The sequence below is a fragment of the Bos mutus genome, chromosome 12 (genome assembly GCF_027580195.1).
Source record: "Bos mutus isolate GX-2022 chromosome 12, NWIPB_WYAK_1.1, whole genome shotgun sequence".
Lineage (NCBI taxonomy): Eukaryota > Metazoa > Chordata > Mammalia > Artiodactyla > Bovidae > Bos > Bos mutus.
Window position 1 is genome coordinate 17,983,557 of NC_091628.1, and position 24,964 is coordinate 18,008,520.

Here is a 24,964-nt window from a genome sequence, read left to right on the forward strand (position 1 = left end):
CCCCGAGCTGCGAGGCTGTAGGACTGGTGCCGCAGTCGCCGCCTCGGCCACCGCGCAGCTGCCGGTCCACCTCCGCCACCGCTTAGCCGCGCTCGGAGCCCTGCCGAGGAGGCTGCCGCCGCCGCCAGGAGCCCGCAGCCCGTGCCCCGAGCCCGCCGCCACCGCCCTCCGAGGGCGCCCCAGGCCGCGCCATGGTGAAGGTGACGTTCAACTCGGCTCTGGCCCAGAAGGAGGCCAAGAAGGACGAGTCCAAGAGCGGCGAGGAGGCGCTCATCATTCCTCCGGACGCCGTTGCCGTGGACTGCAAGGTCCGAGGGCCGGGGCTCTGGGAAGTGGGCCCGCTGGGGCCCCGGGAGAGCTGCGCGGGGCCAGGGCGGCTGTGCGCCCCGGGACAGCGCGGGGCGCGCGCGGGACGGGGGTCCCCGAGAGGGCCGAGCGCTCCCTTTTCTCGGGTTGCTCTCCGTTCTTGTCCGGCGCAGCTTCTTTGTAAGAAAGTGCGTGTGCAGAAAGCGGTGCCCGGCGCGCGATCGAGGGCTTGGGGGCCTCCAGGGCGGGAGGATTGGAGAACCGGACCGAGTGCACGGTGCTTGGTGCAGTCGAGGAATGTGCGTGGGTCCGGGCCGGGGTTCGTTCTGCCTGGAGACCAGCGGCGACATGCAAAACGACAAAACAACAGCAAGAGTTTGGCACGTCCTCCCAGTATAAATAATGTCCCTAAGATGGCTGACATCATTACAAGCCTAAACCGCAGTTGCTTCCTTACTTTCGTTTCCAGGCTGAACTGCACTGGGACTAAGTCCGGCTCCTGTAAGCCTCTTAATTTTAAAAGCGTTTTTTTTTTTTTTTTCAACCTTCTCTTTTTCCACGGCCTTTTGGTAGCGGCAGGTGAACTTCGCCTTGGGGTCTGGAGAGGGAGGAAGCGGGCGAGGGGAGAAGGCAAGGTGATGGTCTGCTCAGAATAGGTTCTGGCTGTTCACTTTGTAACTGAAATATTCCCAGTAAAGGTTACTGATAGCTATCTGAATGTTAGTGTAAAACCGACAGTTCACTTTTAAATTATATCAGCAACTTTACGAGAACCCCTTAAGCTAAGTGAAACTAAACGAACTTGTTCTACGTCTCTTTCAAAATTGTCCTTCATCCCTTTTAAAATTGTCCTCCGTCCCTTCAACAACTTTTCTTTATTTTACAAAATCCCCCCTTTAGCCCTAAGCAAAAATCCGGAGAGGAACTGTTATCGTGCTACAGTAATACTCATTTAGGATGTGATTGTAATTGTCTCAGAAGTTGAATAAACAGGAAAGGTTCACAACCTTTCTACCAGATCTTCTTCAGGCTGCAAAAATTTAATCCTATACAAATTAGTTGTAGAATTATTTATGATCGTAACTTTTTATTTTTTTGTTAGCATTTTTCAAGACCTGCTATAAGTAGGGTAAACTTAGTTTTAACTTTAAAAAACCCAGTAACTTGGGCAGATATAAGGACTGTTTTTTAATATATTACTACTACTGGGAAACGCAGTGTGAAAAATGTTTGAAAATACAGTGTTAATCTGCACGTGCCTGTACTGGGTTTTTGAAAATGTTCTAGTTAAAAACACAAATGTCAGGAGTTGATTTTTAAATGACTGTTTTGCCTTGAAATAGGAAGTGAACAGATTCCCTAAAAGGATTAAGCGTTTTGGTATTGGTATTGTTTGCCTGAATCCATTGCAAAGAGTCTACGTTTTAGAGAAAATGTTTGGAATCCACAGAGGATAATTCCAGCAGCAAATTATTATCAGAGCTCTGTATTTGTCTAACATTCATTGTACCTAAATTAGATTGATATTCAAGAACCCCATCATAACAGACTGAAATACATATATAGAGATTAGGTAGATTTTAATCCTATTACATATCTTTTTAAAAATCCTATGAACAAATACAATTCCTCTCATTAAAAAAGAGAGGAAGAAAGGATCCAATGATGTCACTTCAGATAGCTTTTCCGTGTTCCTGTTGTGAAGGAGATTTGAAAAAATCAGAAATAATTTGCTGGGTAGCTGTAAATCTGATTTTGGCCATTTATTGTCATTTCTGAAACGGTGACTGTGTTTTCAGATTCTCACAATTTCACCATATTCAAATATTGTGGTCATAGCAGCAGTTAAAAAAAAAAAAAGTAACCATTCCTAGCTCTGTTTTCTCAGATCCCCATATCCAAAGAAAAATACTGGAACTAAGCTGTGAGGGCCTGTCTTCCTTTATAACCACACAGCAGTCATGGATGAACTGGAAGATATAAAATGACCAATACTTTTTCGAGCTGTGAACTCAAAGACCTCTTAAGTGAGTGACAGAATATTGCTGTACATTAGAAGGAGAATCATTATAACTCGTCAGTCACTTAACAGTAAAAGCAAACCTTACTTAGTAACAGGCATTTGCAGACGGTCTCTTAGAGCTGGGACAGTGATTACATAATGTTCTCTGACTCCTTCGGGTGACGGTATCATGACCACTGAGTTTGACTCTCCGAATTTTGCACAGAATCAGCCTTCCTGTGTTTGCCTGGGGCATTTCCTTGCCTGGTTGGTCTAGAGGATCCGGTTTAGCTAGTTATGAGCAAGAACTCCTAAACAAGAATTTTGAGTATCTTTAACTCTCCCAGACCACAGTGTCCTGAAGACCATTGTTTCTCCAGATGTCCCCTTAAGGATCACCTGGTATCACCTGGGATTCTGGTTTAAAAATGCAGATTCTTCAGACCTTCTGCAGTAAAGAATTCTGATCCCTCCAGTCGGCTGGCTTATGTAACTCACATTCCAGTACTTTTACACTGCTCCTGTCTTTGGCCATTTCTTTAGCTCTTTTCTCTGGAAGCTGTTGCATTGTCCTATCTTTTAGATTTGTCTTTTCAGTAGCTATTAATCCCAGCAGCCACATCTGTGGGTTATATTGTCTCAACTAGCTTGCTGTTTATTATTCTTTCTCTACATTTCCCCCTAGGTTTTATGTAATAGAGGTGAATTTGAAATTATGAATGTTTTATGTGAGAGGCAGCAATTCATTCATGAACTTTTGTGTTTTTACTTTGAACTTTGACACATTGTTATATACGTGTAAATATCAAAGAAAATACTTAATGTCCTGAGTCAGAAGTCCCAGTTTTGTCAGTGCACAACTGCTTGATCTTGGGTTTAAGGTTTTTTTTTTTGAAGAGTTCTTTATGTATAAGATGACAGGGTGGGACCAGATGGTCTGTAGAGGACTCTTCCAGTTTTAAAATTCTATGAAAATGGCAAGAATTACATAATTATATTTGGCAGGAGTCGGATTGTTTTAACTGTGAAAAATAATAGTTCCCCTCTCACCCTAACTTGACTGTTCCTTTTTTTCCTCCCCTTGTTCAGCTTGTTACATGCCTTCCTCTTATTAAGTAGCTGTGGGTCACGGAGAAAGGAGATGGCTAGAGGTATTATGTAATAAGCTAAATTTTCATTTTGGGTTACCTCACTGTAGAACAGTAGCTGTCAATAACTCGTGTTGTCATGCCTGATTATGAAATGCCTTTTCCAGTATCAGGCCTCGAAGAAGCTCAAGTTTTCTTCCTAGGTATCCCTGTAAATTGTTTTGCTGATAATGTTGCCCCTTCTCTGCAGTGCATGGTAGTTGTAGACATCCTTAAAAGGAAAAGTGAAATGCTTGTGGAGGGGAAAGAAAGGGCAGGATGGGAAGCCTAAGTGAAGGACTACTAACCCAGTAAGTTCTGAGTCACCCATCACAAAACGGCTATCTCCCTCCTAATTCTTTTCACTTTCTGGCATTTCTCTCTGCATAAAACAGGACTGGTCATTTAGCTTTTTGGTGATGTTGGTGTTCATTTTATTTTTTGTTTGGGGGGGAGGTAGAGGGGAGGAGGAACATAAAATCTGACGCCATATACTGAAATGTTTTGGTCTTTAGAGAAGGGATGGGGAGCTTGCTTCCATATCATTACCCCGTTGTATAATTTAGTGTCGGTAAACCATTGACCAGCAAAAACTTTACAGTAGCTGCATTTTAGTTCTTTATGAGGGTATTGATATCTGAAGTGAGGATTTAGTGCTGGGAGATAAATTAATTGCCCCTGTGCATACCAAGTGACCTTGGCAGGATCTCTTGTGTCCACATGCCTCATGGGCAGCTGCTGCTCCAGAGGGTGGAAAAATTGTGTGTTGTGCAGCTGAAAACTGCCCCAAGACCCTGCTTGGGGTCTTCCCAGTGTCACCTTAAACATAATCTTCTTCGGACTAGATAGAACCGAATATATTATCCTTGGCAAAATCATCAACCTGTAAGACATTTTGGAATTCATCTCAGCCATATTAGAGATTTAGGTGCATAGAAGTATTACTTTAACCAGAAATATCTCTCGGAACACATGGTACAGGCCTATTTAAATTCACTTAGAATTTAACTTAAAAATTTTCAATGTGTTTTGCTAGAGCTTGATGTAAGGTGGGACATTTTATTTCTTATTTGTTCTTTCATACTCTAACCTAAATACCTGGAATGTCTGTTTAAAAGGCATTTTCCGCTCCCCCTCCACCCCCAAAGGAAAATGCTTTCTGAATTCATGGCACAACTAGAACTTCAGGAACTCTTTCGTTTATCACAGTGTCAGCAGAGGAAGAGCCAGAAAAAAATTTGTCTTTTCAAAATGACATCAGTGAATCCATCCTCTTAAACTTTTTGGTAAACTTGTCACTTTTTATTAGAGCTTCAACTAAAGGAGTTAAGGACTTTGCCATCAAAGGACTTTTTCAGGCCATAGCTGCTGCCTGTTAAAAATAAAGGATTTGACAGTGCTGAATTTCTGAATGTGGTGGTTTTTGTCAAAATGCTGTAGAAAGCAATAACACTGGAGTTATGTTTTCAAGAAGCTTATGTGTAGTTATTTCCTGTCTTTCCTATTTACTTTGCACAGCTTAATAATGAAAATTTTACAGGGTAGACAACTGAAAGTTGAAAATTAGAAATTTTTTTACAGATACACCCTAAGAATATCATTAAAAATCATTCAGTTGTGATTTTCCCTTTTAATCAGTGTTTATGATACATATACTTAATAGCTTTAAATAATCCTATTTTATGTTACCAACAATTGAGCAAAATTGTAAACAATTGAAGTTTTTTTGAATTCTTGAATTGATCAAAGGGAAAAAAAGAACTTAATAACTTAATGAAGTATTTCTATAATTCTGTCATTTGGGGGAAAATCAAGTAAAATGAACATAAACTTACACAGAAGAATTCTTTAAAAGTGACAAAATTACTCTTGTATTTATGATAGATATTCTAATCTTTCATTTAATTATCAATATTTATTGATAAATGATAATATTAACATTGATAAGTTTCTAGCAGTAATTATATGAGCTAGAGCTAAGATATATTTGTCAAAAGATAAATTAATGTTGAAATTAAATTTGCACAGTTTATAAATCCTAAACATTTTCAATTTAAAAATGTAGGGAGTTTATTTGCAAAATTCATGCTAAGTGGGTGTGAGGTGTTTAGTACTTTCATATTCTGAAATACTTGCATAAACCTTTTTTGGCATAGTTGAATTTCATATTTTAAAAAAGAAGGTTTAACGAAGTTTTGTATGCTTGGATGTTTTTAACTTTTAATGCCAAAATTAATCTTGGATTGTTTTCTCTGCTTTAACTATGATTATGATGTTTAAAATTTTGTAATATAAAAACCTAAAAGGTAAGTTGCATTATTCAGTCACGTACTGCAACATCCAGAAGAAGAATCATCTTTATGCTTGGAAAAATGACTTTTCAAGGTCAGTCCATCTAGGTCTGCAGTTTTTTGGGGGGGTGGGAGGACACTGTGTGGGTTTTGTGGGATCTTGCTTTCCCAACCAGGATTTGAACCCTGGCCACGCAAGAAAGCCTGGAATCCTCACCACTAGGCCACTCGGGAACCTAGGTCTGCATTTCTTAAAATTCATTTTTTTTTCCAGCCAGCCTCTCTAGTATCTCATTTCTGCTGTATATACCATGGCAGTTTTTTCATTTTTCATTTTCTAGCTTTCTCTTCAATTTATTTTACCTTGCTTTCATTTTAATGCTAGGAAGAGTTTCCCAATTCCATCAGTTTTAGCTCGAGCAAAAACTAGGCATGTTAAGCAGAGTTGGCAAATTCAATACTCTTGGGCCCAAGTAGATGTTTTAGTGAAGCCAAGCTTTTTTCTTTTTTCATTTTTTTGCATATTAAGCAACTTAGACTATTCTTCATTTTCATTTAAAAAGTGAAGGATCCAATGTTGCTTGATCCTCCAGGTTTTAAAGGCAAGCTGGAATCAGTTTCATTTAAAACTTGATTTTTAAATATTAACAACTAATTCATACAAGAATTTCATGCAGAGACACAGATGACGGACACAGGCCACTGTTTTACAGTCTGCTTTACAGTGGAGAGCAGAACTGGCAGATTATGGCCTACTGCCTGTTTTTGTATAACCCATGAGCTAAGAATGATTTTTTAAAATACATTTTTAGATGTTTGGGGAGAAATAATCAATTTCTTCCATTTGCCCCAGTTCCCTCACAGTCGTAAAAGGGGTATCGCTTGGGAAGCCACACCGTCTGCTTATTGAGAACTCAGACTATGCAGTTTATACTTGAAGGGTTTAGATTCTGTCTCTACCATCTCCTGCAATACTTTGGGGAAGTTACTACAACTCTCTGTGTCTTCCTCCATCAGCTAACTGGGGAATAAGATAACTTGTAAAAAGTGTATCACAATACCTGAAACAGTGTATGACTCAGTAGATGCTGTTATTACTACTACAGTTTGGTTTTTTTTTTAATGATTCAAACTTTTATTTGGCACCACTGCAAGATTTCTGGAAGTAGACTTCAGGGTGGATGTCCCTGAGTGCTCAGTCATGTCCAGCTCTTTGCGACCCCATGTACTGTAGCCCGCCAGGCTCCTCTGTCTATGGCGTTTTCCAGGCAAGGGTACTGGAGTGGGTTGCCCTTTCCTCCTTCCTCCAGGGGATCGAACCTGAGGTTCCTGTGTCTCCTGCATTGCAGGCGGACTCTTTACCCTCTCAGCCATAGGGGAAGCCAGGTAGAAGAAAATTAATGAAGCAGGGCAGTTACTCATTTTATACTGTTTTTTATAGACTAATACCTCAAATTCAACACTGTTTTCAGATAGTGTTAGAGCCTACTGGCAAAGATTAATATTACTACCTGGATCTGATAACTTGGGCAAGTCCCAGAACCTCCCAAGCCCCAGTTCCCTCACTGGTAAAATAATATAATGGCACTGACCTTAAACAGTGTTCTTGTGGTAGAATTAACAGTCCCTGGTACATAGAAACTCATTAAATGTTAGCACTTTCCCCCAAATCCCCATCTGTTAAAAGTCCCATTTTTACCCCCCTCCTCATTCTTCTGTTGGAATGTTACTTCTTGTGTTACTGTTATTGCTCATCCCTACTTCACATGTCAGTTAAATTGCAGTATTGTTACATAACACCCTGCTCCCCTGAGATACTCTACCAGAGAGTCATTCCTGCAACATAAAAATCCTTAGCGTTCAGTAGCTATGTCCATTTTTGTATAGAAGTATTTCTTATTACAGAATAGAACGTTATATAATTTTATAAATTTAATTTGGGGTTTAACCAAAGTAATACTTAGTTTTAAAATGCAAATAACTGTCCTGCCCTATCTCTGAAGAACGCACATTTTTTGGGGAACCCACTTTGTACATTAATGGTTCTCAAACTTTTTGGTCTCAGGACCCCTTTGTATTCTTAAGAATTGTTGAGGGTCCCAAGGAGCTTTTGATTTATGTTGGTTATATTTATTAACGGTATTCAAAATTAAAACAATATAGATTTAAAATAATACAAAACCTATAACATGTTAGCAAAAATAACATTTATAAATAAAAATTTCCATATAACCAACAGACTTTAAGAACAGTAAGAGCAATGTCGTTTTAAATTTTTACCCTTTATGGAGTGGCTTAATAGAAGACAGCTGAATTCTCCAGTTAGCTTCTGTGCTGTGTCACACATTCAGCTTCTGGGAAACTCCACTGTACACTGTCCAGAGAATGAGAATTGGGGGGGAGTCTTATTTTTATTACGAAATTAGTTTTGACATTGTGGACCCCCCTCACATTGTGGTGTCTGTCCCTAGAGCGCATTTGGAGAACTTCTAAATACTTGCTATTTCATGGTTTTTGTTTTCATTTTTGTTTTTTGCAATTTTTGTATTACCTACTGGTAATACCTTTCTAAAGGTAGGTATTTACCTTCCTAAATACGAAGTGACTATTTAGCCTTTTTTATTTGTTTATATAGTATATACATAGTCTCTTCTCCTGGTATAGTTATAGTAATGTCTGGTTAAATTGCTGATCCATGCTTTTATTGTAATTGACGTGAAACTTAGATCGGAGTAATGTAGTATAACTTTTTCTACTTCCTTTCTTGTACAAAGCCATTATTTTCCCTGAATTTGATAATTGGCTTCTTGAGTCGAAAGAGGGTTACTTAATTTTCTGTGTATTGTTAGTTCATCCTCAATGTCTCTGACAAACTTTCAGATAACAAACTTTCATATCTACAAACTTATCAGATAATTTACTGAGTTTTCTATTTTTCTTGGTGATATTTCACTTGTCATTCTTCAATCTTTCCACCCAGATGGTTGTACTCTAGGTATGTGGCTGCACAGATGTCCTGAGAGTAATTATTATCCTCGAATTATTCTGCCTTTGCCTCCATCCTCTGTTGGATCTTCAGTTTTATAAATCCAAGAAACAGCATTTAGATGAATTTTTTTTTAAGCCTGTCTGAGAATCTTTATTCTGTCTTTACATTCAATTGATAATTTATCTGGGCATAAAATTCTAGGTTAGCTGTAATTTTCTTTCAGCTTTTAATGGTGTTGCTCCATCTTCTAGTCTGATGCCATTCTGGTTCCTGGTTCTTTGAATATGACCACTTTGGTTTTACTTTTCCTCAGGAAGCTTGAGGTTTTTTTCCCTTATGTTTTCAGCTTTTAAAATTTCTATTGACATACTTTATCTTCTGTCATTTCCATTTTCTGGCTTATGGTTTATTTGTTTATCCCTTTACTATCACTCTGTTGAGCTTTCAGGAGGAAGTAAAGATGACTGTTTAACTGGAAATCAATAACAGGACTTTCAACTCAGCTGTCTTCGTAGCTTTAAGACTTACTAGATCGTTTTATTTAACATTGAAAATGGAATTTTAATGATAATAGAAAACAATAGGAATAGTAGATAATAATGGGAAACCATGTTCATTTTTATTAGCATCAATTTAAGGTCTGACAGGATAACCTATAGAGAGGCATCTGTTTGTCTCCTTTTTTAATATTCCAAAATTGTCTTTTCATGAGTAATTTTAGACACAACTCCCTCACTGCCAACTTCATGATTTTTGCTTTGTGGCTTTATTTCTGTAACTTTACTGGCTTCATTTTTGTAATAACATCTTGCCTTTTTCATCTCTGAAATGTTTATATCCTAGTGAGCCTGAGTTATTTTCCTTCATTGTTCTTCCTTCATGTGCATATGCTTTAAATACTTTTTCTTACTATCCTTTGTGAATTTGATGAGTAATAGAGAAAAATTCTGTTAACTTCGTCAGCACGTTAATGACAACAACACTACTGTTGTAACGGTTAACACGTGGTGCTTCCTGTGAGTGTGACTCAATTGAGTAAACCTCTTATGATAGGGGAAAGCTGGAGAAACTCCGGTCATTTCTGGTTGGATATTTATCTGTAAAATGACGTATTGGACTAAAGGACCTCTCATGGCTCTTGTAGAGAGGATCGTTTCTTTCTAAGAAGTATACTGATCACACAGTCAGAGGCCACTGTTGCATGACCAGACCTTATACTAAGAAGTTAAAATTTACTGAACGCCCAACCTTCAAAAAACCCCTAGTGTAACTCAGAGAGACCGACCAACTATGTAAACCAAATTAATCACAACCTACTTAAATATCTGTATCTGTTTTCACGAGAAAACAACCCTCCTGGATCCAAGAGTGAGGCGAGTAGGGGGATAAGGGAGCGAAATCACATGACTGCTGGCTGATTACTGTACGTGTATTTGGTGCTAGGCGTAGGTGAAAAGCACGTTTTACAGTGTATTCACTATATAGATACAAATATCTGTGACCTCAGGACTGGAATTATTTTTTTCTAATAGTCATTTTGTATAACTTCTGAATTTCTGAACTTGGATGGAAGATATAGCTTTCCACCTTTGAATTATTTTATGCTTTTAAAAGACTATACGTGGAATTTTCTTGTCAAAAATTCTGCATTTTAGATGGAATGACTCATATTTGAATACAAATGTATAATTATCTTGTTGAATGACATTAAAATCAGAGATGTATACAAAAATGAGTCCAGAACAGGTTTCCTTTCCCCCTCCTCTAATCTTGACACGTAATTCTATGATGAATTATAGAGTAGAGCATTCCTATCATATTTGAAAATCTTTGGAAGATGGTTGATACTCTCATTAAGAACAGTATGAACTCATGATTCAACCAGTAGCAGAAGAAATCTGTCTTGACCAATTTGTCTATCCCTAGTAAAGACTGTTACTAACAGTAAATGTCATTTGTATATAATAGTGTTGTTTACAAACATCTTCCTGTTACTGCTAGTCTAGGTTTTTCTTTTGACTACCCACTACCTTTATATCTCACTAATATGAATTTGAAAACCTGATGAAATATTACACTTCTCTTCAGTGTAAATGGAATAAATGCTGTATAGAAATGGTCATCTTTTAAAATAAGTAGAAAAAAGAATAGAAGATTTTAAGGTATTCCTATATTAATATTCTGCTATGTACCAGGTACTCTGCTTGCTCCTAATCATGTAAAAAGTGATCAAGTGACAATCCATCACTAAAAGCATTTACAGCCTGATCTTTTTCTTTTTTATAGCTCTGGCCTATTTTTTTGTTTAACCTCGGCCTGTGCTAATTTTACATATGCCAATAATTTGGTTCAGATTTTCGTATTTCTCACGTAAATTGTTATGCAGTGGATTTAAATTATTAATTTTTTAATTCCTGTTTTGCTCTTTGTGTCATAGGATTTGTTAACAAATAAAGGACATTAAAGAGAAATCGGTTTTGTAGACATTATAATTTTAGATTAGTTTCTGTTTTGAAAAATCTCTCCCTACTCAAGTGTAAAATAATGCAATAACCTTATTATCCATATAATGCCAATTACTTGGAAAGCTGCTCCCTTTTTGCATCTCGTACATAAGATTTCTCATGTGGACTTTCTCACATGGTTGAGATAGTAGCAGTCTTACTTACTTGAAAAATCAAATGAGGAGATAAAATTCAGTTTTACTTATTTAAATAAGCAACAGAAACTGCAAACAGATGTTTGGTGGCTTTATAGATTTTTTAGCTTCTTAGCCGTAGATTTTTGTGTTTTACATATAGTGGAATATAGTTGGTAACCAGTTAATGCTGTTAATGGTGAACAGGTTGCTGGATCATGTCTTTTTGATGCTTCCATGATGGGAAAGAAAGCTAATGTAGAAGCCAGGTGACTTTAGAACAAGTGCTAGTGGCAAATGAATGACACTCCTATTCCACATGATAGGAATCAGATGGAGCAATTGCCTATATTACTTCAGTGGTTTGAAGGGTCTAGTTAGGAAATTATTTTGGAAATATTTAAAAATAGGTCTTCAGTGATGACCAAGGTTTTTATTTTTAATTCTTATTGGAATAGGAAGTCACTTTCTTTTCCTCTCTAGTAATGTCTTTTTCAGTTGGCTTTTTCAGTACTTTGCTGTTCAGTTCTGTCGCTCAGTTGTGTCCAACTCTTGGCGACCCTATGGACTGCAGCACGCCAGGCTTCTCTGTCCATCACCAACTCCTGGAGCTTGTTCAAACTCATGTCCATCGAGTCAGTGATGCCATCCAACCATCTCATCCTCTGCCATCCCCTTCTCCTGCTGCCTTCAATCTTTCATTTATGGGGTCTTAGGAAAAAATCCTCTCCTTGCTCCTCATAAGCTGGGAAAGGAGAGGAATTCAGATTTATTGGAGTATTAGTTACATACTGAAAATTTCAGCCCGTCGAGCTTTATACAGTTCTGTTAATTTTGACCATATGCAGTTGTGTGATCATATCACTTTGTAGTCTGTTCCAGTTTTCTGTTTCTATAATTTACCTTTTCCAGAACCTCATACTGATGGTATTATACCGGGAGTGGCTGTCCTTCATTCTCATTGTTCCTGTCCTGAGAACTGGGCGTCATCTTGAACATCTTTGATGCCCACAGTTCTTGGACCATAGCTTTCTCTGAGCTTATCCAATACCCGGCTCGTCTCTGTCACCATTTTTGCTTATGCCATTCATGCTTGGATTTATTCTTTGCCAAAGAATACCTGTTCTGTCATTTAAAGGATTAAGATGCTTTATTCACCATATTAATCTAGTCTCCACAACCCAGAACTCTAAATCCTTTTATGTGGAGAAGTGGTTTAAAATTAGATACTCAGAAGGAATCATACATACCTAGTCATAGGTATGGAAGTGAAGATTGAAGTTCAAAACTAAGTGACTGTGGAAAAGAACTTAGTATGTTTGGTCTTGACTATGCCAAAGCCTTTGACTGTGTGGATCACAATAAACTGTGGAAAATTCTGAACGAGATGGGAATACCAGACCACCCGACCTGCCTCTTGAGAAATCTGTCTGCAGGTCAGGAAGCAACAGTTAGAACTGGACATCGAACAACAGACTGGTTCCAAATAGGAAAAGGAGTACGTCAAGGCTGTATATTGTCACCCTGTTTATTTAACTTCTGTGCAGAGTACATCATGAGAAACGCTGGGCTGGAAGAAGCAGAAGCTGGAATCAGGATTGCCGGGAGAAATATCAATAACCTCAGATATGCAGATGACACCACCCTTATGCAGAAAGCGAAGAGGAACTAAAGAGCCTCTTGATGAAAGTGAAAGAGGAGAGTGAAAAAGTTGGCTTAAAGCTCAACATTCAGAAAGCTAAGATCATGGCATCCGGTCCCATCACTTCATGGGAAATAGATGGGGAAACAGTGGAAACAGTGTCAGACTTTTCTGGTCTCCAAAATCATTGCAGATGGTGACTGCAGCCATAAAATTAAAAGACGCTTACTCCTTGGAAGGAAAGTTATGACCAACCTAGATAGCATATTCAAAAGTAGAGACATTACTTTGCCAACAAAGGTCCGTCTAGTCAAGGCTGTGGTTTTTCCAGTGGTCATGTATGGATGTTAGAGTTGGACTGTGAAGAAAGCTGAGCACCAAAGAATTGATGCTTTTGAACTGTGGTGTTGGAGAAGACTCTTGAGAGTCCCTTGGACTGCAATGAGATCCAACCAGTCCATTCTGAAGGAGATCAGCCCTGGAATATCTTTGGAATGAATGATGCTAAAGCTGAAACTCCAGTACTTTGGCCACCTCATGCGAAGAGTTGACTCATTGGAAAAGACTCTGATGCTGGGAGGGATTGGGGGCAGGAGGAGAAGGGGACGACAGAGGATGAGATGGCTGGATGGCATCACTGACTCGATGGACATGAGTCTGAGTGAACTCCGGGAGTTGGTGATGGACAGGGAGGCCTGGCGTGCTGCGATTCATGGGGTCACAAAGAGTCGGACACGACTGAGCGACTGAACTGAGGAAGAAAAATGATGAAGGAGGAGTTGAGAAAAGTAGAACATAGATGAGAAGTTTATTTATGAAAATTTGAATTATTAGATTTTTTAAAATGTTGGCAGCTAATTCTATATTTTGTAAAAAAAGTGTACAGGCTAAACAGCACACCCCCGGGCAGCCAGACTGTGCATCCCCATGTTTATCCATATTATTGAATGTGTTTTAAAAAGTACATATTTTGAAATAAACTAAATCTACTTCTGATGCTATTCTGAGTTGAATAAATTGTATTTTTTTCCCCTGAATGTCAGTATTTATATTAAAGTGTTTTTACACCATCACGTTCTTTTTCTTTTTTGTAATATGATTTTTTAACTCTGAGAGATAGTTTCCTCTTTGGTAATTCTGGTTCTTACAGCATTGTTGTTGCATTTGCTCTAATAATGCAAAGTAATATTTCTGGGAGCTTTGAAAAAATGTCTCCTCATTCATTCTGCAAAGAAGGCTCATGAAGTGAGTTGTTAGTGTGGAACAGAATAAAAAGTATATGAAAACCCTTGCATCTTGTCTGAGATCAGTTTATAATTGAAGCACATTTACTAAAGCCTCTTAGGGAACTCATTGAGGTGACCTAATTCTTAACTAATTGAAGTACCAGAACTGAATTTATCCTTCATTTTGCTTAAGATATAACTGGTTAAATAATTTGACTTTATAATACGGTGATAAGATTCATTTGAACCAGATTAGTAGTGTCAGAGTGCTAATGCGTTTGAAGCAGTTTGTTTCTGTTCCTACTGTGGAGGGTGACGAGGGTGATTCTGGGCCAGCGTGTGCTTCAGCATCTTCATTTATAAACTGGGATAAAACTTGAGGTTTTAGGAAGATTAATGAGATGATAATTGTATAGCACCTGTGGGAGTTCTTTTACCTTATCAGCATAATTTAAGGTGCACCAGTTTTATTGCAGTACCAGGGGAGGAAATGTCTGTTACTTATTTAAATTAGGCCAAGTGAAGTTACAGATCTCAGTGAAGATGTTCTTGTTCATGAGTGGTTTTCCTTTTTCTTACTGTTGTGGTTAATTATGAAATAATCCAAACATACCAGAAAAAAAAGAAGAGTTTAGAGTACCATTTATGTTTTTTTAAATGTTTTTTAAGTGTTGAATATGTGGTATCATTTTTTAATCCAACTTGACTTTTTTGGGTTCAGAATTCTGTTTCTAAGATTAATCTCAAAGTCAGCAGTGCTAGTTGGCTTCATTTAGACTTTAATTGTATGAACCTGTAATACTTTATTTTTTACTTGATGGACATTTATTTCCAGTTTTTTTCTTAATGACCATTCTGCAGTTATCATTATTGAGCCTCTTTCTGTGGACAAAAGTGTTTAGGGTTATAGTGCTAGGAATGGAATTACTGGCTTGTAAGATATATACATACCTTTAATTGTAGTAGATCCTGCCAGACTGTCATTCAAAACATTTGTACCAGCTCCTGTCTTTGTGCGAAAGTTCTCAATTCGCATTGTTCCACACTTCTACCAGCACTGGTGTTGTTAGACTTTCTTTTATTGCTGACAGTATGGGAACTCAGTTGATATTTTTATCTCTCACTCCCCATATTGAAATAAACTTTACAGGCAGTAGGACTTCCTTGGTGAACTAGTGAGTCTACCGGCCAGTGTGGTGGACACAGATTCAATCCCTGGTCTGGGAAGATTGCTTATGCCAAGGGGCAGCTAAGGCCGTGCACCTCAACTGCTAAGCCTGTGCACCCTAGAGCCCATGCTCTGCAACAGGAGAAGCCACTGCAGTGAGAAGCCCGTCCCCCAAAAGTAGAGAAAACCCACGCACAGCAACGAAGACCCAGAGCAGCCAAAAAGAAAAAGAAACAACTTTCCAGACAGTAAAATGCACTTGTTTTATGTATATAACTTGATTGAAATTATGGTCATTGTGTAAAGTCATATATCCACCACCACTCATGATATGAAACATTTCCATCACTCTAAAAAATTTCCCCAGGGCTCTTCTATCTTCCTTTCACCCTGACAGCCACTAAGCTGCTTTCTGTCATTGTAGTTTTTCCTTTTCATAGCTAGTCTTTTGTGTTGGAATTTTTTCACACTAATGTTTTTGAGATTCAGTGTGATTAAACCACACTTTATTTATCCATGCGTCAGTTAGTGGATAGTTCTGTTGTTTCTGCTTTGGGGCTATTACGAATAGTGATGCTCTGACTATTTATGTATAAATCTTTGACCTGTTGATTTTTAATTACTGATCTTCAGCAATTTTGCTGAACTCTAATTAGTTTGAATAATGTGGCTGTCTCAGGTTTTCTGCAGAGACAGTTATATCACTTAACGTAATGACAGCTTTGTATTCTTTCTCCTAATCTTCTTTTCTGTCCACGTTCTGTCATTTTTGAGCTACGAAGGATCTCTAGTACAGCGTTGGGACAAAAAGAATCATTTCTAGTGAGCGTCCTCATATTCCTGACTTGAAAGGTTATGGTTTAACTCTGAAGCTTAACTGTTACATATGAGGTTTGGGACAGATTTTTGATCATTAACCTTTTTCATGTTAATGAATTTCAACTGTTCTAGTTTGAAAAGATTTTATTATGAATGGGAGTCAGAGTTTATCAAATGCATTTCCTACGTATTTTGAGATGGTCATGGGGCTTTTCTTTAATCTTATATGTGGCTTTTTTTTCCCTCTGAGCTTACTCTTTCAAGTTTTAAAATTTAGTTATTTAAAATACAATTTTAAGTCACTTAGGTTAAAAACTCTTCTATCTTGAGTATATTTTCATCTCTTCTCCATGACTAAGACTGTAATAAAGGAACATCATTTAACTGTCATGCATACTGTTAATTTTAACTGTAAATTGCTTAAGGTCTCAGCCATGTCTTAATCACATTTGAATTTCCCACAGGACGTAGCACAGCACGTTGCGAATAACAGGCCCTTAATGTTGAGCTGGGCTAAGTACTTAGGGCTACTGCTGCTGCTACTGCTAAGTCGCTTCAGTCATGTCCGACTCTGTGCGACCCCATAGACGGCAGCCCATCAGGCTCCGCCGTCCCTGGGATTCTCCAGGCAAGAACACTGGAGTGGGTTGCCATTGCCTTCTCCCACTTAGGGCTACTATTCTTCGCTAAAGAGCCACAGTCTCTTGTGGGTTAGTAAATTCTTATGTTGCCCCCACCTTTCATTACCATTCTGGCTGTTGATGTAACTTTGGGGGTCATTAAAAAATAACCAAGTTTTAAAGCTTTTAAATTTTATCCACTCATCAATTACTTACTGAGTGCCAACTAAATGCCAAGGTTGGGTTGGTGCTACCATACTAACCTTACAGGAATTTAGAGAAAACAAGAGATTAGTTAGACTTTGAAGACCTGGTACCTCTTTTAAGAAATAAATGATTGTAGAAGTTAGATTCTTTGGGGAAATTTAAATTTTTATTGCCGTAGTCCTGAAATGTGATTTTTGAATGAACAAGAGATAGCATGTTGCATAAAGTACCTTTGTGAGCTGCCCCAGTAACTTGTCCATTCTCATCTCTGCATCAGTTGCCACCACGTTGGGCACTCTAGCCATACCCCAGGTGGCTCTGGAGAAGTAGCGCGTTCTGGTTATTCATTCTTTGCCCTACATATGATGCCCTTTAACTCCACCTTCTGCGTTAATGAGTATTTGTCCTTCATTCCACTCCAGTATTTTCTCCCCTGAGAAGTCTTTCCCAAATCAGTCCTCCTGTGTTCTCTACCTTCACCTAGTAGAGCTTGTATCATATTTATGTTCTTTTTTGTAGATTGATTTTCCAGGCTGACCTGAATGCTCTCTTTCTTGGCCGTGGCTATATACCCATAGCACTTGGCCCATAGTGGACATTTATAATTTAGTCTTGAAAATATTGCTTGTTGACTCGTTAGAAATGATAGAGCAAAAGGCCTGGAAACTTGTCATCAGATTAACAGTTGGGACTGCGTATTCCTGTACGAGGGTCTGCGCATGCTCTCTGGCTGCTCCTTGAAGTGCTGCTACTGAAGAGGGCCTGCCAAAACAGGGGGCTGTTACACACACATCTGACGGTCTCAGCAGCTGATACCAAATATGTAGAATTCACTGTTGTCCATCTGTCATTTGCATCTCCCCACCCTGCCTCCACCCTAAAATTAATTATCCTTGGAACTGTTCCCTGTCTTCTTAGATATTGGTGTCAGACAAGGGCTCAAGCAAAACACTGTATGTTCTTTGGTATTCGGGTTTCATAATGCCTGATGACTCCATGGAATTCTGTTCACAGATGGGATGTCTTACCTAACCTGATATATTCCTTAGGTGTATTCTCTGGTACACACTACTTCTTGCAATGCACTTGTCATCCTCTCTAAGTATACATACAGTCTGTTGACAGGTACACCTACCACAGCAAAGTGTGATGATCTCACAGCATCTGAGTTAATCCCTAGAATTAGAGACATTTTTTCTACAGTGTTTAAACTTCAACCAACCCAGGTGCCTTAAAATTGTCCTTGGTTGGCTGGGTTACATGGGCTTGGGCTTTTCCCGAGTGATAGCAAGTTAAGATTCCTCATCTTAGAATTGAAAACGTAGCTTTAGCTTTCATTCTTTCCTCTCTGAGCTCTTGCTTCAACTATATCCAGTGTTGTTTTTTTTGTTGTGTTGTTTTGGCTGTGCCACGTGACTTGCAGGATCCCTGTTCCCCAACCAGGGATTGATCCCGGACCAAGGCATTGAAAGTTCGGAGTCACAATCACTGGACCACCAGAGAATTCCCTCCAGCATCGTTCATACAGTTTTCATTCCTAACTTATAAGTTATATCCTATTTATCTGTGTAATTGTGGGGTCAAGTCTACTTTGTCCTTTAACCCATCCAATAGTGAGTTTTCCAAGTAAAGGTCAGAGTTATGTACAGTACTTGAGAGGCTGCACACACATCCTACTTACTAGGTCATCTTTTATTATGTTGGTTCCAAGTCCATTGGAGCCTCTCTTTTGCTGTCTGTACTGTTTTTTGAGCCACTTGTTATATAACACCAGCAGCTAATCTCATTTTTTTGTTAGCTCTTTGCACATAAACCTGGGTACAGATAAGTTAGCTGCAACTTTGACGTGGCAGGGTGGAAGGACTGAGTTAGAAGGCAAGTGTATCTAAGGACTGTTCATATCCTGATCCTTGGTGATGTGATGTTTCAGGGCTAAATTACCTCCTTGAATGGGTCGGAATCAGAATTCTAACAATTGCATACTAGTTGTATGTCTCTTAATCATTAAGTTTTTCCTACTGAGTCTTTCCTCAATTTTCTACTGCTTCTATCTTTAAAGTGAAAAACTTTCTTAAACTGGGATTCTTTAGGGTAGAGCAATGCATTAATGGAATTATTTCTGAATATATTTGTCCTACTTCTTTGAGATTCGGATTATTTAAAGAATCTGTTTAATATTATTTGGTCTGTCCCAGTTTTCCTGTTAATTTTTCTTGTGTTTGGTTAGGAATGGCTTTGTACCTAGTGTGAAATATTAACTACCTGCAGCAGGCTGACATATAATTTTATGAATAACCTCACATACCCGGAAGTTGTAATACACAAGATGTGCATGCGTGCTTGGTCACGTATGACTTTTTGTGGCCCCATGGACTATAGCCTGCCAGGCTCCTCTGTCCATGACATTTTCCAAGCAAGGATACTGGAGTGGGTTGCCATCTCCTTCTCCAGGGGACCTTCTCGACCCAAGGACTAACCTGAATCTCCTGCATTGGCAGGCAGATTCTTTACCACTGAGCCATAGGAGAAGCCCGATACACATGACTCAGCACCATAATTTTGCATGACAAAGTTGTAGCCTTTTCTGAATTTTTAAATATTAGAAGATATTTTAACCACAAAAATTATGCACAGAAAGTAGAAATTGTTGAGTATGTTACTGATTGCTCTAGAGGTATGGGTGGCAGGTGGGATGCTAAACGTCAGAAGAAAACTCTCCCAAGGGCCTGGTGTCTCAGCTCAGGAGGCATCGTGCTGGGGCCCAGTGTCACCACTGAATCATTCCTGGTGAATTGTGAGTAGCGATCTGACTTCTTTGGTCTTTTGTATTTTTGTTTACAAAGTGTTAATTCTTAAGGTTTCTTTCAGGCCTGACATTTCTGTGGTTCTGACTGGAGATAAGATACTGACCCTCAGTCTTTCACGTTTCAGGACCCAGATGAAGTGGTTCCGGTTGGCCAAAGAAGAGCTTGGTGTTGGTGCATGTGCTTTGGACTGGCGTTTATGCTCGCAGGTGTCATTCTGGGGGGAGCGTACCTGTACAAATACTTTGCATTTCAAGTAAGTGGGAGAATGCTAAGGACACTTCTGCCTTTCTGTCACCTGTACTAGAAGATTGGCCCAAACTTACTCTAAGCCTGTGCTTTTTGTCCGTGGCCTTTTAGCCAGAGTGGTGGTTCTGTTTTTGGTTATGTTCAAAAATTCCCTGAGCATAAGTTCGCTGAACCTAGTAGACAGTCATTAAAAGCAGAATAACATTGTTTTGAAATGCTGCTGACTGAAAGATATAGATTGCTGGATGATTTTTCAAAACTGACTAACCCTCAGTTTTCCTACCATAATTAATAGCTAAGTTATAGGATTTTTCAGTTGCCAATTGAATAAATATACCAGCCTCAGATGTCATGTTGATAAACTATAGTTTATTGCATCGACATTTTGGGCTTCCCCACAGTAGCTTTTTGCTTCTGGGCCCAGAGTACACTTGTTGCATTTCTCTCTGCCTCTTTCTTAGCCATTGGGTTATCGTAAGAATTGGGACTTTGGCAATAATGCTGATGTAATTTAGGATGAAAGTTGTTTGTAATTTATTATAGAATAGGAATCCCAGTGGATTGAGACATAGTTTTTTTTCTTCTGATTACAATTATTAAGATTTATGATTTCTCTTTTGTGACTTATTTCTCTGGATTTAATCCAGTAGGTTTATTTCATTTAATATACCAGAATTTGGAGAAACTGTTGACAAATAGATTTTATTAAAATAATGAAACATTCTATAGTGCATGTATAAGTTTTGTGCTCATTTTCTGTATGTTTGAGATAATAGCATGGTGATAGACATTAGTGAAATACAAGTCATCTTTCTTAATGTAGTTTTTTATAAGAAATGTATTTTTGACATAAAAAGTCATTGCACTTCCACTGTCAAGAGATATTTGTTGATCTATCTTTTTGTTATATACTCATAATCTTTATTATATATGCCTAATTAAAAAAAATCTTTATAATGATTTGCTGTAATCTGATATTTTCCATTTAATTGTGGTATATTTTAAGGAAAAATGAGAGCTACCTGTATGCCTGTAGAAGTGACAGAAAAACCATCCCTTTTTTGGCTAATAAGAGAAAAATCATGTAATCAGTGAATCACAGCAAAATTAAAAGTATATTCTTTAAGAAAAATATTCCTGGTTTCTGAATATATTCCTTTTATAAAATTAAGGTCTGCAGGTAGAAAGAGGTGTGTGTTTCTTCAAATTTACTTGTCACCAGATGGATAATTGCTTTTATAGTCTATTTTTAATCAAATACAAAAAGTAAAGGAGAAATCAACTGCTTTTTTCCTTCTGAAACTGGTTTTTTTTTACAATACTTCAACACCTGATCTTAAAGAATGTGTTCACTTTGTAATTAAACTGTCTGACTTGTCATCTAAAAGTAGGAGTTTGCAAGCAAAATGCTATTTAGATAAAGGTGGCAGCTTAAGTAATACTTAACATTTAAAAACCTGTCTCCCACTGCATTGCTGAAATAGTGTTTAAACTCTCTATAGCCAGATGACGTCTACTACTGTGGAATAAAGTACATCAAAGATGATGTCGTCTTAAATGAGCCTTCTGCAGACGCCCCAGCCTCTCGCTACCAGACCATTGAGGAAAATATCAAGATCTTTGAGGAAGACGAGGTTGAATTCATCAGCGTGCCTGTCCCAGAGTTTGCAGATAGTGACCCTGCCAATATCGTTCATGACTTCAACAAGGTGAGCCAGGTGCCCTGAACTGTAAAAAGAATGCAGGTCCCTTGATGGATGCTTTTGTAGTTTTAATTTTAATATTGGCTAATTTATTCTATTTACGGTTTACTGTTTGAAAAGAAAGTTTTTAAAAAGGCCTTGGGTTTTTTCTGCCCTACAAGAAAAACTCCAACATTTGATGGGCTCTTTGTCTGAGGCCAACCCTCAGGGAACCTACTTTTTCTTCCCCTTTCCTTGTCTGTCTTAATGCACACCAGATGCTGTTCCTTCTCTGCTGTTAAATTGCTTTTAGAAATCTAAATATTTACATGTTTTGGTTTAACTCATTTTAATCCTTAGAACCATCCTGTTGAGTTAGTCTTTCTCAATCATGGTTTCTCATTTGAACCACAAGAACAGAGTTATTTAATTGACTTATTTCAGTCAGTTTCATCCAGTTCTCTGGTGGATGGTAGTAACTAGCCAATAGTTTCTAGATGCATCAGAGAGAAGTTAATTTTTATATACAATAGATGGATGCCTTGGAGGGCATGATGGTTTATAAGTGCAGGGACTAAGTCTCTTAATCAGATGATAGGGTATTGGAGTTAGTTTTAATAGTTTGTTATTACATGATCAGTATGTAAATACTGACTAGTAGCAGAATTTCCTCTCCCCTTACTACTTCCATTCCTATCCTACCAAATTCTTGATTTGTTGAAATGCAAGTGATTGACACATTGTAAAGCCAGCCCATTTTAATGGTACAAATTGTTCTTAAAAATCCAGTTGCTGCCTGTTTGTATATTTGTAATATTTATACATCAATCTAACAAAAATATCATCTTTTTCTTCCCAGAAACTTACCGCCTATTTGGATCTTAACCTGGATAAGTGCTATGTGATTCCTCTGAACACCTCCATTGTCATGCCACCCAAGAACCTATTGGAGCTACTTATTAACATAAAGGTATAAAACTTTCAGATACTTCTTCTTATTGATGCTGTTATAGGATCTTGGAATTCCTTATTGAGAAATTAGCCCTATAGGAGCCTACCTTAATGATAGTATAGCTAATAACCATCTTATGACAAGTAACTGAGACTGGTGGTTTGGGGTTTTTTTCCCTTGTCTCTTTTAATATTTTATTTATTGAAATTAAAATGTGATTTCTTAAATTACATCATAGGGCCAGAGAATAAATAGTAGGCTTTAAAGAAATAAGGTCAGTGTTGCAGCTATCCAATTTTGATACCATAGACAATATGTAAACAGATGGCACAACTATACGCCAATAAAACTTTTAAAAATAATTGATTTATGTATTTTTGGCTGCACTTGGGTCTTTGTTGCAGTGTGCAGGCTCTCTCTTGTTGCAGAGCATGGGCTCTAGGGTGCATGGGCTTCAGTAGTTATGGCTCTTGGGCCTCGTTTTCCTATGGCATATGGAATCTTCCCAGAGCAGGGATTGAACTGTGTCCCCTGCATTGGCAGGCAGATTCTTAACCACTGGCTCATCGGAGAAGTCCCCAGTTAAACTGTATAGAAACAGATGGTGGATAATAGTTTGCCAATCTCTGTTTTGTATTACAATCTCTAAAAATTTTGTTTGTTTTCCTTGTCTGTTCAATGTATATTTTGAGATATCCATGTAATGTAATTCTTTTCCAAATGTAGGCTGGGACCTACTTGCCTCAGTCATATCTGATTCATGAACACATGGTCATCACTGATCGCATTGAAAACATTGATCACCTGGGTTTCTATATTTATCGACTGTGCCATGATAAGGAAACTTATAAACTGCAACGCAGAGAAACCATTAAAGGTAATACTTTTGAATGTTAGAGTGTTGGCAGAAAAGTTTGTTTCACTTCATTGTGTTAAGTTAGATTTAGTTGTAAGCTTGTCATTGTTACCAATACATTGGCCATGAGTAAGAAATAAAACTATATTGTACACTGTATATTTCTAGATTGCTGAAGAATCATCTTAATTCTAAATCTCGTCTTTTCAGATGTAGAGCATAGGTGAATGTGAAATTCATTTCCTAGATGTGCTATTAGTTCACTTTCCATATGGTCCCCCTGTCTGCCTTTCCACCCTCCCACTTTGGTTCAGCCACACTATGCAAGCTCTGCTTACCCAAAGAGTCTCTAAAGTAGCTCTCAGGTGTGCACTCAGGTTCTAAGCAGAGTGTGCCTTTTGGATCACATTGAAGATAATCAGTCAGGTGGTTTAGAAAGGAACTGGACTGAAGAATTAAAAGCATTGACACAACTACGGTAGCTTTGCCAAATCGCTTAACCTTTGTTTTCTCATGTGATGATGTTATCTCCTCATTTCTTTTCAAGATCATTCAAAAAATACAATGAAAGTACAGGTGACGGAGCTTTAGAAAGTAAGACATGCCACGCAGATACACTATGATGTGATTTCTTTGAAATTGTGGCACCTAGTTAAATGCATTCCTGGCTTTTTGTTGGCACTTTTGATGATTCTGATCTGCTGTTTGATGATACTTTGATGATGAGTTACCTGAAACCTGAGGCTTGACGTCTTACATTGTGAAATGAACTTCATGGTTCATAATTTTTTTAAAGCCATAATTTTACGTATAATAAAATTCACCCTTTTTTAGTGTGTAGTTCTGAATTTCAACAGGTCACCACCATATCAAGATACAGAATGTTTCTGTTACCTTCAAGGTCACAAATTTGTATGTATGGCATTGTTACTGTTATCAACCTCTGTAAAGATACTTAGTTTAGAAAAGAGCAGAAATTATTTTCTGCCATATTAAATCAAACTACAGAAGTTAATGGACTACAGATAGAGTAAAATATTTGTATATGTCTGAATAATAGTTGTGAAGATTAATACGAATATTTATTACCAAAGAACCAGAAATTTTAAAAACTTTTCTTTTCAAACAGGTATTCAGAAACGTTCAGCTGATGTCTGTGTTACGATTCGGCATTTTGAGAACAGATTTGCCGTGGAAACTTTAATTTGCCCTTGAACAGTCAAGAAAAACATAATGGAGAGAAATTTAATACCACAGCATAACCCCACCCTTTGTATTTTGTGCAGTGATTATTTTTTAAAAAATCTTCTTTCATGTAAGTAGCACATAGGGCTTCACGATTTTTTCATCTCATTAACTCAATTAAAACCATTATCTTTAAAAATC

At 38.0% G+C, this 24,964-nt stretch overlaps 1 protein-coding gene across 1 annotated transcript; it reads left to right on the forward strand.

The window, feature by feature from the left end:
• On the forward strand, positions 1-24,964 carry ITM2B (integral membrane protein 2B). Its single transcript, XM_005908142.3, has 6 exons — positions 1-308; positions 19,967-20,095; positions 21,591-21,797; positions 22,630-22,740; positions 23,449-23,599; positions 24,708-24,964. Exons 1-6 carry the CDS (start codon positions 192-194, stop codon positions 24,791-24,793), a joined length of 801 nt encoding a protein of 266 aa, XP_005908204.1. The 5' UTR covers positions 1-191; the 3' UTR covers positions 24,794-24,964.

Coding starts and splice junctions, on each gene's coding strand:
- ITM2B (XM_005908142.3), top strand. CDS start 192: ATGGTGAAGGTGACGTTCAACTCGGCTCTGGCCCAGAAGGAGGCCAAG. Junction 309..19,966: donor CCGTTGCCGTGGACTGCAAG/GTCCGAGGGCCG, acceptor TTCACGTTTCAG/GACCCAGATGAAGTGGTTCC. Junction 22,741..23,448: donor AGCTACTTATTAACATAAAG/GTATAAAACTTT, acceptor TTCCAAATGTAG/GCTGGGACCTACTTGCCTCA.